Source organism: Panthera tigris, chromosome A1 (assembly GCF_018350195.1).
Source record: "Panthera tigris isolate Pti1 chromosome A1, P.tigris_Pti1_mat1.1, whole genome shotgun sequence".
Taxonomy (NCBI): Eukaryota; Metazoa; Chordata; class Mammalia; order Carnivora; family Felidae; genus Panthera; species Panthera tigris.
Window position 1 is genome coordinate 1,783,075 of NC_056660.1, and position 12,388 is coordinate 1,795,462.

At 36.8% G+C, this 12,388-nt stretch overlaps 1 protein-coding gene across 7 annotated transcripts in view; it reads right to left on the minus strand.

The window, feature by feature from the left end:
• XPO4 (exportin 4) overlaps positions 1 to 12,388 on the minus strand; it is a 114,109-nt gene that overhangs the window by 54,794 nt on the left and 46,927 nt on the right. For 6 of the 7 annotated variants that reach the window (XM_042978246.1, XM_042978538.1, XM_042978168.1 and 3 more), the window contains exons 5-6: positions 9,790 to 9,906; positions 8,897 to 9,050 (exon numbers count right to left, since the gene is read on the minus strand). In XM_042978246.1, the coding sequence (XP_042834180.1) occupies positions 8,897 to 9,050; positions 9,790 to 9,906 (271 nt within the window). Of the gene's footprint in view, positions 1 to 8,450; positions 8,464 to 8,871; positions 9,051 to 9,789; positions 9,907 to 12,388 lie in introns of all 7 variants that reach the window. The other variant, XM_042978323.1, reaches the window with a different exon arrangement.

Genomic DNA, 12,388 nt, shown 5'->3' on the forward strand with positions numbered 1-12,388 from the left:
TACACCCAATGTGGGGCTTTAACCCACAATCCCAAGATCAAGAGCCACATGGGGGCACCTGTGTGGCTCAGTCAGTTGAGCTTCTGACTTCGGCTCAGGTCATGATCTTGCAGTTTGTGGGTTCAAGCCCCGCATCAGGCTCTGTGCTGACAATTCAGAGCCTGGAGCCTGCTTCGGATTCTGTGTCTCCCTGTCTCTCCACCTACCCTGCTAGCACTCTATCTCTCTGTCTGCCTCTCTCAAAAATAAACAAACATTTAAAAAAAAAAACCTTTTTTTTTAAGGAAAAAAAAAAGTCACATGTTCTATTCTTGGTGCCCCAAGAATACTTTTAATGAAAGCACAAGACATAATGTACCAAGTAGACATTTTAGATGACTTATAAACATGGGTTTAAAATGTTAAAGTCTTCCATATATGACAATTTCCCACTTCCTTCTTTTTTGTGAAGGAAATTGATACATAATGAGGAATATTTACTGTCCTCAGTGGATTAAAAAATAGAGAGCCTGGGGGCTCCTTGGTGGCTCAGTGGCTTAAGTGTCTGACTTCGGCTCAGGTCATGATCTCATGGTTCGTGGGTTCAATCCCCAAGTCAGGCTCTGTGTTGACAGCTCAGAGCCTGGAGCCTGCTTCGGATTCTGTCTCCCTCTCTCTGTCCCTTCCCCTGTCACACTCTGTCTCTCAAAAATAAATAAATGTTAAAAAGAGAGAGAGAGAGCGCACGCGCCTAAGATTAAAAATGCAAAAGACTATAGTATATCATGTTTACCCCAATTAGATTACATTTCCATTACTTTCATACAGTTAATGCTACACATTTAGATGTGGATAAATGTTTTGGTGGTTAGGGCGGAGAACTTTCAAAGGTTATCTAGCTCTTTTTTGCATTCCATTCCAATATGTTGGTTACTTACCTATCCTAGTGTAGGATTAGTCATCAAAACAGATGTGAACAGAGAGAAAAGGCCTAATTTCCTCTAACAAGCAACTTAAAAATCCGATTCAAGGCTGAGCTGCAGAATCACAATAATAATATTAATCACTGGTATATCCACCAGAACTGTCTAGGGTGGGTGGTTGTGTAATCTTCATATATAAAGATCACCCTATCAGCCCACTGTCAGTAGAACAGTGACTTTGCATTAACTGGTAACAGATTCGCACAAACACTTTTTTTCCCAGTGCAAATAATGGTCAAATCTGCTAAAAGACAAATGATCAGGGTAGAAAGTACAGTTCTACCCATGGCAAAAGCAGTTTACTTAACCGATAAAAAGATTAAACCTACATGGTCTTAATGTTCTCTCTAAACCACAGCTTTCTAAAACCAATGAAAAAACCCTGCCATCAAAATTAAAATGCATAGAAAGGCCTTCAAGAATTTACTGTAGATATTAATAAACAAAAACCCTACATACAATTGTAATTTCTTGAGTATTCACTACTCACTCAAACCTAACACATGGGAAAAACATGGATTTAGTGGCTAGCTCTTTTACCATCTTCCCATCAATATCATTCTGCAAATAATACAATCTTAAACTCGATACTTCAGAGCACAGCACAGGATTACCATGTAAGTAGCAGCATTCATTAAGAATTTATTGAACTGATAACCTAGACAGTTCACAGAATTAAGAACTCAATGGATTCCTTTATAAATAATTAAGTAATTTTAAAGAAAGTCATTTTCTAATGAGAAATCCTGCATTTAAAGTAATTAAGTCAGATCTGCCCAACAGACACCTACATAAATGATCTAACTTTCTGAGCCAAAGGGGCACCAAAAGACACTGCTCTTGGCACACAGGGTTCAACTGTTAAGTTGCCTGTGGCCTTAAATTACTAAGCAATTAAGAGAGCTAAAAAGTTAAGCTTCCTCTTGGGGAGACTTTTTTCTACTGCTCAATCCATTCCTCCCTGCTCCTGTATGGATTCAAACTACATAAAGTAGTAAGTGAAAAATCCATGGGCTCACGAAGAGAAAATAGAACTGCACAGCCCTGTTCATACAGAAGCAAAGAACTTAGTGGGCATCCTCTTGTTCACTCTCCAACCACCTGCAGGTTGACATCAAAAATCAGTTTTGTTAACTGTCTCCTACAGCCAAAGGCCCTACTGTCGCTGGTAGTTACATGTAACTACAGTATGTATAATGGGATAATAACTGCAAGTCATTAGGGGGATATCACGGGCAAGAAAACAGATATAAGAACTACCAAGCTCAAAGTTCAACTACAAAATATTTTTCAAAATATTATAGTATAATGAACACATAATTTAGCATAATCAATTGTAACCTAAGATTGAAGGACTACTCTCAACATAACCTTTCCTTCTAATGGCCTGAAGTCAGAAATTCTTCTGGCTGGTTCCTCTTGGGTATGTTTCTTGTAAAGCAGAAATATACCTGGAAGGATAATACAACTACTTCACACACTGGCTAATGACTTTACAGATCGACTTTCCTTTTAAAGTGTACAATACCAGTATAAACAGAGAACAGTTTGGGGAAGAACTAAAAAAAAAAAAAAAAAAAGAACTGAAGAAGAAACTTCGTAATGGCTTTATACATCCTCTCTCTCCCCTCTCTCCCTCTCTCTCTCACACACACACACACACACACACACACACACACACACACACACACACTTAAAAACTCTATCAGTGGGGTGCCTGAGGGGCTCAGTCGGTTAAGCGTCCGACTTCGGCTCAGGTCATGATCTCACAGTTCGCGAGCTGGAGCCCCGCGTCGGGCTCTGGGCTGACAGCTCGGAGCCTGGAGCCCACTTCAGATTCTGTGTCTCCCTCTGTCTGCCCTCTGCTGCTTACACTCTCTCACATTATCTCAAAAATAAATAAACATTAAAAAAAATTTTTTTTTGACTCTATCAGATACTGATGTCTACCACTTTGCTCCTCTACTTTTGAACAAACCTGGACAAAGCTGATCAAAACAGCATTTGAGAGCTAAGAAACTTGGGTCATGGTGGCAGGCATGCCATGCATCCTAAAGCTTACTATGTTCCTCACTACCTGAACTGCATCCTAGGCTATCTAAAAATCCACATCACTGGCTTATCTAGTACGTGTAAGATCGCATTTTCTTGCTTCAATTCTGACTTCTTTCCCTTGGGCAATAAATAGGTTCATCTCTCCAAAGTACAAAGTACAAACCCAAACCAAAGGTTCAAGTGTCTCAAATCCTTATTCCATTCCTCACAGTTCATGGTCTATGGAATATCTACACTTTCTACCTCATCGATGACCAATCACTACTCATTCACTGAAATGGCTTTTGCGCAATGCATAAACAGCTCTTCACATGACTATCTATGTCCTGATACCCAATCTACGTCTTCCCTTTCAGTATCAGAGTATGTCTATTACCTTTATTTTTTGAAACGCCCACGTATCTTTGCTTCCCAGACTACTCACCTGGTTATCCCCTCAGCTTATCTAAACTGCCCACTGCCCTGCTCAATCTCTTTTGCTTCTTCCTGGTTCTTACTACTGTTGGAGCCAAAGATGCTACCACTGATCTTCTCTGCTTCTCTTTGATCTTTCTCACTCCCTTTACTTCAGTGGCTCCATAACAGGAATATCTCCCAAAACTGTATCCTCACCCTTAATCTACCTCTATAACTTACCCTGACAACAGGCAGTTGATCTGTATGGCACGATTTCTAACCCTTGACATGACTGATATTTTTAAAGACTTGAGACTTCATTCACATACTACACAATTTACTCATTGACTGTACAACTCAACGGTTTTTCAAGTTATATGACTGTCACCACGATATAATTTTAGAACACTTTCATCTCCAAAATGGAGCTCTATGCACTTAAGCCATCATCTCCTACTTCCTCCAACCTCCTGGCAGTAGGTAACTACTCATCTGTCTGTCTACACAGACCTGCCTACTCTGAACATTTCCTACGAATGGAATTCTACAACATGCAGTCTTTTGTGAATGAATTCTTTCACTTAAGATGTATGATGTTTCCAAGGTGTATCCATTTTGTTGCATGTATCAGTACCAGCCTTCCTTTTTATTGATGAATAATATTCTGCTATGTGAGTAAACCACATTTATCCATTCATCAGTTGATGGCTACTTGGGTCACTTCCACTTGTTGCCCATTATAAATAATACTGCTAAGTACATTCACATAGAAGTTTTTGTATGGGTCACTATTGACCTTTTGGGCACAGTAACTGCTTCTCGTGGGAGTTGTCCTGTGCATTCTAGGGTGTCTAGTAATACCCCGGGCCTCTACTCACCAGTTGCCTAAGTAGCACTCCCCTAGTTGTGATAACCAAATATGTCTCCAGACGTGGCCACATGTCCCAAGTGTGCAAAATCACCCCAACTGAGAACCCCTGCTGTAGAGTTAGGATTTCTTTAGCGAAACCCTGTATGCACATTAATCTTGACCCAAGATCACTGCAAATTAATTATGACAGGACTAACAGTCTTAAATACTAATAAATATCTCAATATTCAATCCGTGTATTCTTTTCATTAATATCTCTCTGCACATCTTAGCTCCACTGTTGAGTCAGTGTCCACTGGCTTCACAATAACATTTTTAGGTCATAATTTACACATTTCTCTGTAAGAAATTTCCAAAAGCTTCGGCAGTCAATTACTCAAAATTTCCTCCCAAGCAACCTAATATATATTTCAGGTTATAAGCATGTCCTTTCATTTATCAACAAATATTTATGTAATACCTACTAAATACAAAATTGGTAGGCTGAGCATGCGTATCTAACCCTATAGATCATTTATTCATATGAATAATTTCTCCTATCAATTCTTTTGGTGTTCCAAATTAAAAACTGATGTTAGGGCAACTAAATTACACATTAACAGACACAGTAATCATTCACCACCATGACATATATCAGGTACTTCTTACTTCCCCAGCCTCTTCCTTATTTATTTATTTATTTATTTATTTATTTATTTATTTATTTAATGTTTTATTTATTTTTGAGAGCAAGAAAGACAGAGCACGAGCAGGGGAGGGGCAGAGAGAGGGAGACACAGAATCCAAAGCAGGCTCCAGGCTCTAAGCTGTGAGCAGAGCAGAGCCTGACGCAGGGCTCAAACTCATGAACTGTGAGATCATACCCTGAGCCAAAGTGGGACGCTTAACTAACTGACCCCCCTGCCCCCCCCCCCCGCATCCCACCTCTTCTACCTTTCTAATCAATGGTCAAACATCTGTTGGGATACCTGATATCCACATGCAAAAGAATAAAGCTGGACCACTATCTCACATCACACATAAAACTTAACCCAAAACGGATCAAAGTCTTCAATATAAGAGCTTATATGTAAGAAGCCAGTCTTAGAAGAAAACACAGGCATAAATTTTCATGACCTTGGATAAAGCAATGATTTCTGAGATATGACAACAAATGAAAAAATAAATTGGACATCATCAAAATGCAAATTTTCTGTGTTTCAAAGGACAACATAAAAAAGTAAAATGCGACTCACAGAAATGGAGGAAATACGTGAAAATCGTGTATTTAAGAGACTTGTATCCAGAATATAAAAGAACTATTACAACTCAATTTTAAACAGACAAACCAATTAAAGTATAGACAAAGGATCTGAATAGGCAGTTTTCCAAAGAAGATAAACAATGGCCTATACCTACATAAAATGTGTAATAAATTAACCATCAGGGTAATGCAAATCAAAACACAATGAGATCCTGCTTCGTACGAAACAGGATGGCTGTGGACACACAGATTATGAAGTCTTAGCCAGGATGTAGAGAATCTGGAACACTCATATACTGCTGGTGGGAATATAAAATGGTACAGCTACTCCAGAAAACAGCTTGGCAATTCCTCAAAAGGTTAAACACAGATTTTCCATATGATCCAGCAATTCTACTCCTAGGTATATCTCACAGAAATGAAAACATAAGTCCAAACATAAACTTACAATGAATGCTCACAGCAGCAGCATTATTCAAAATAACCAAAGAGTTGAAACCACCCGTCAATAAGTTGATCAACGGATAAATAAAAAATCTGGCATATCTTTACAACAAAAAATTATGTATATGTAGAGACAGAAAGAGAGAAAAAGAAAGGGACAAAATGTTTTCAACTGGTGAATCTTGGTACTAGGGCATACAGCAATTCTTTGAATTACTCTTACAGTTATCTCTGAATGTTTAGAATTACATCAAAATAAAAAGATGCAAAAGAGAAGCAAATTATAAAAAATTACGAATAAGGATTGATACTGACTATTTAATACAGCCTCATTTAACATGATATCATTGCAAATGATCAAATATATTTGATACAGGGGCACCTGGGTGGCTCGGTTTGTTAAGCATCCAACTTCAGCTCAGGTCATGATCTCACAGTCCGTGAATTCGAGCCCCACATCAGGCTCTGTGCTGACAGCTTGAAGCCTGGAGCCTGATTCAGATTCTGCGTCTCCCTCTCTCTCCGCCCTCCCCCCACTCATACTCTGTCTCTCTTTCCTTCAAAAATAAACATTAAAAAAAATTTTTTTAAATATATATATATGCTATAAGATACATATTTTACAAGGTCCACTTGCTACTCATCTACCTTAAAAGATAAATCATTTCTAAAAAGCCATCCACTTAATACATATAACTAGGTTAAACTTGTTCCATAGGCCCTTTTAAAGGTACAAAGCTTAATATCCAAATCTCTCCCCACTGACTGAATAGATCACCAAGAAATTCCCAAAATTAGAAATTATATCAGAATTGGATTCCGTGAAACTGATTCCGTCTAATTAGCACTGAAAATGTAGCTTAGTTTAACTCCACTGCCATGCTCTTTCTCCTACACTTAAAGCGAACCCACTTAAAGGAAGGACTAGGGAGCCAACAAATGGCGACATGCGAACTACGCTCACGAAAGAATTCATTTGTAAGTCACGAAGTAGAATATCCAAAGGTCAAGATGAAGCCTTTTCTTTAAACAAGGAATTATTTCCTTTGGGAACACTGTAGCTGTGCTTATTATTTTCAGATGACAGGTTTTCCAAAGCTTTATCTAAATACTTTATAAAAATATTTTATGTGTGTGTATCTTTAGACAAACTTTGTTTCCAAACTCCCAGAGCACTGTTTCCCTCTACAAAACAGTCACTCTTCAGCCAACTACATTTCCCCCTAAAGCAGAGACTTTAAAATTGGCTCCAATATATGCAGTGTAACTTTTGTTGATTTTCCCTACATTTATAATTAATGTTTTGATAGCTCCATATGGTCTGTTACTTTTTAAATCTGTCTCTAAGTTTCTCAACATCTTTCCTTTTCTTACTAACAAAAACTGGAGCAAAACTTACACTGCAACACTCAAAGGGGAAATTTTTTAAAAAGCAAGCTTAAAATATGTGCCTTTTAACAACCCCAAAAAGAATATACTGAAGACATAAAATAAATTACTTGTAGAAAAATGATTAAAGAGCAAGGATAAAAAGGGAAAGTAATTACCGTCACTGTGAGCTCTGCCCCATAAAGCAGCAGCTCACTAGGACTGCCTTGGGGAAAGAAAATTGGAGAACTCAGGGTCTAAGTCACAGACTCAACACCCTATATACAACACATAGTTAGTTTTCTACTACATGAATGTATTAACTTGAAAATAGAAGAAAACACTGTACTTCACCCTACCTGACCCCTTTAAAATTTAAAATTTTACCAGCTAAAAACATTTGGTGATCTCTATGTATGTGAATGTAACAACCCTCGGCTCTGTTGGGATAAAGAGGGGGTCTCATCCTAAATCTCTGATACGGCTGAATACGTATCTCCTGTTTGCTTATCGTCTTTTTTCTCCTAAACAGATTCCCTCTCCCCCTCATCCAGGTCCCCAGGAGGACACTGATTAAAGACACATACAACAGATTAGATTTCCTATATATCAGATCAAGAAAAAAAGAGCATAACGCAGACAGCTAGCTGATGAACTTCTTTATTCAAAGAAGCTATTACAAGCTCAATAAATAGTAGCTAACTCCTGAGAGTTTTAAATGTATTACTACATTAAATTCACTTAACTATCCATATCCCCATTTTATATTTGGAATAACTGAGACTCAGAGACTTTAAGTAATCTGCCTAACATCAGCTAAGAATTTGTGTAATTCAGCTATGAAAAAATTAAGAGACACTAGATAGTACTGCTTTCAATCTATCAACAGGCAGTAAATGTTCTAGAAAGCAAATCATAAACCTTAAACTAAGAACCTGCTTTATAAAATATAAATTTCTCTACTTCAATAACTGATTTTTTAAAAAGCAGATATATGTACCTACAATGTAACTCACTTAAACTTATTTTATATTACTAATAATTAGCTAGAAATAAAAGTTTGAGATTTTTATTTTAAAAAAGGTCACCAAAGAATAACCATATTACTTACCTTGTTATCCACACTTGAACAATATCATCATCCATAAAAATCAAATTAGAGCATGAAAAATTAGTCTTTAAGGTCAGCCAAAAAAATCCAACATAATTACATGTTACACAGAGAAAATGATTCAGTTTCTTGATAGAAATGCACTTCCCACCTTTTTCCTTTTCCTTCCTAAGAAACACTGCTATTCCTTAGTTAGCAATAGCCCCACTATCCACTAAATGCTTTCATTTATTGAACTCTTTTCTATAAAGTTGTGAATGAAATTTTAAATCTTGTAAGTCGTCCACTACATTGTATATTATAAAAAGAAAAAAATTAAATTCCATTTCTAAAAAAAGCGTATTTTCTTTCAACAATGCGCTTTACAAACCTGCAAAGATAAAACGTTTTTAGCCATAATTAAGTAATCTATGAAAATCACCACAATTCAGTTGTTAAAAGGATATAATTTGGAGGAAGAAAGTTCCAGCTCAAGACTTGATTGGCGAGGGCAAGGTAACGCTGAAATACCGAAGACATCTGAGCATTGAGGTTTTCCCGCCTGCTGAATTCCTGAAGAACTTCAACTGTTAGCATGAAGATCTGACGAAGGTCTTCTTCCTGTAATAAATAAATCACACGTATTTTTCGATCAAAAGCTTATTCAAAATGTATTCCCATTTAAGAACCATAAAACAAAACAAACAAAACCCCTAAAATTTCCGATGGAAACCACTACCTCCTTAAGAAAATTTTCCATTTTTAGGCCTGCTCATAATTTATAGCACAGTATGCTTTCCAGTGACACCAGTCGGAACGCATCTACTATAATACAAATGCTCGAGAAGTCGAGTCTTTGACAGCTACTACAGAGCTGGAGGGGGTCAGTTGCTTTGGTGCAGAGCCCTCGGATTTAAGCCAATGCCTTCACATAACTTTACTTCAGAGCCAAACAATACATATGAGACAAAGAGCCCACACCATCTGCAATAACATTTTAACTACATGGCCCTCGTTGGCATTCTGCCAGGCCTATTTTAAGGCCAGCAGAGTCCTACCAATTGAATTAGTTGTATCTAAACGCAGTAAGAACAGCGTAACTAATCTAAGGATGTTTGGAGTGGTATTTCCTTTTTGTTTTGTTTAAAGACTAGAATTAACAAGAAATCTTAAATTGTTAGCTATGTGCACCAAGTCTCTATCCTACCCCGTCCTTTATCCTTTACTAAATACTATGAAATTGCAACACAAATCTTCAAGGAGAGGCCATCACTCAACTAGACAAAATAAGTGTTCTTACTCCATTAGGAAAAGACTGTGTTAACAATCTAATAAAACGTAAAAACAAAAATACCAATACCTGAAAAACTCTTTTGCAGTTGCCATGGAATTCCATACTGAGTCCAATGTTGCTAGTTTTACTTGAACTTGAGAATTCGCTCAATAGTGCAGTTAGAATAGAACAGGCCAAAGTTTGCTGTAATTATTTGATAAGAAACAACTGTAAGGCATTATTTTCTCCCAATGTTTTGCTTCAATACAGCATTTGTTTAAAGAACATTTTCTATCTTTAGATCTTACACCTACCAGTCAGAAAACCAGACATGACAAAGTACAGACAGCTCTTCTTTCTAAGTAGCCTAGTAATCAACTTCAGTTATACAAATCCGTCTATGACTTGAACTCGGGACATACATGTATTCAATCATAGAGTGCAAATGACATTTCAAGATTATCGATGTTGAATGTACCACTTCATTCACTTCACACAACAATCCATATCCCCATTTACAGTTGAACAAGTAAGATTTGGAGAGGTAAGTAATTAAGGCCAACTGAGATTTGAATTCAGGTCTGTCTGTGTTCTCATGTCTATAAAGTGCACAGATGAAAAATGAAACAGATTTTATAGCATCCAGAACATTAAATGGAATAGTTCACAAAAGGTTTTTAAATGAACACTGAAGATGGTCGTTTTTAATGGCTCTATCCAACAGGCTCCTAATATCAAATTGTTGCTTTTATTCACAGACTATTTAGATTTAGAGTCAAGGTGCCAAGGATGGAGAGGATACAAATTATTTTGGCAAGTTTCCAGGGGTTAAACAGAAATATGCACACTACCTCTGAACAACCGAAAGATTAAAGTCAAGATGATACTATTTATGCGAGCTTATACAACAGCTGAACACAGTTCTACCCGCCCACCAACTGCAACATCTTTGTTCAGAAATGCTTCTGATGTCAGTACCTTGACCTTACAGATGCTTATCTTGGCAAATCTTAGCAAATATACATAAAATTAAATTCCTAATGGCATGAGTTGACATTTGCTAACGCTGAATGAAGGATGATTACATGGATGACCAATATACTCTATGTCTATTTTTGTACATGTCTGAGACTTTCCTCTAAAAACTGTAAAAAGAATTAAATTCCTATCTGCCTCTTTATCTCAACTAAAATAAACATGCATGTCTGTATAACTAATATTTATGGATGGCACACTAGCTCATACATTCAAGCAGTTTTTAGACTTTTTCACACCAGGGAAGCTTAATAATAGAGAATATATGCAAATTCCCTCGGGAATCTCGGGTATAGCCCAAGCTGCCTTCAACAATGGTAAAAGTACTCTTAATACGCATGGTTTAGTTTAAACACACACACACACTCTCTCTTTGTAACTTTACTTCAAGATATACATTTCTTTTATTATAAAAACGTCCTCCCTTCCCCAAATCATCAATAGAAGTGTACAAGCTTAACTGCCTCTGCATGGCCCCAGGCATATGAGGAAGAAACCTGGTCTGAGAAACCAAGCACTAAAGAGCCTCTTACAGAGAACACAGTCTGTCACATACTCACTTCATTTTACATTAAAGGGATCTTAGAAATTCATCTTGTACCTTCCCTCTTTTTTCTTTTTTTAGTTAAAAAAATTGTAGTTTAAAATATGGCTTTCTTTTAAAATGGTGATTGACGATTAAAGTACCAACAATCAAAACCTCACAGATACATTTAAATAACACTGGGACCAACTATGAACATTTTAAAAACTTAAGATTTTTAAATATACCTAGGCTTTAGTGGGGGAAAGTAGGTATTAAATTCAAATTAATAAAACTCAAAGCAAAAAATTAGCGCACAGAGAGCTCTAACACAATGGATTACATGGATCCTGATTCTGGAAACATTTTACAACATCCTATATTTTCTATCTTTCAGCCTTGGCTTTTCTCTCCTTTCTAAGTCAGACTTCAGCGAATAGAATATTATGAACCCAGAAGCTCTCAGTAAACACAAACTTATCGCTCTTACAAATAGATTATTATCTGCGTAATTTTCCACAAGTAATTTACCACAAACTGTTAGTGTCAACCTCTATTCACCACCAAATGGCATATTTTTTAACTATGACCACATTCAAATTTTCAATAACACAACTCTAATTAATGAAATACATGCTCACGATGAAGCTTCATTTTTATGTGAAATAAACACTTCCTAAGAATACACGCATGTGTTTTAAGTCAAGACAGGAAAAAATGAGTGAAGAAAAAGGGCAGGAGTAATGAGAGCTGAGGACTTTCTGGGGTTAATGCTGCTCAGAAAAAGGAAGACGTTTTAAAAATAAGTCTCTTTTAACTACAACCTCATGACACAAACAAGGAGCCCTCAGTGGGATGGGAAGGCTTCGTGAGTGGCAATAAAGACCATCTCTCCAAGACAGCAAACTTTCACACTGATGAAGTAAAATTCACCCACAAAAGAAAGTATATTCTTAACACATGATAATTAAGAATAAAACAGTCTTACTATATATAGACTCAGTTCTCCGAACATAAGAATATTTTGTTTTTAACTTTTGCCCATAAAAAGATCTTAATCTTAGAAAAACTAGAAAGTACAGAAAAGTACAAAGGAAGCTGCCCACAATCCTACCATCCTGAGATTAT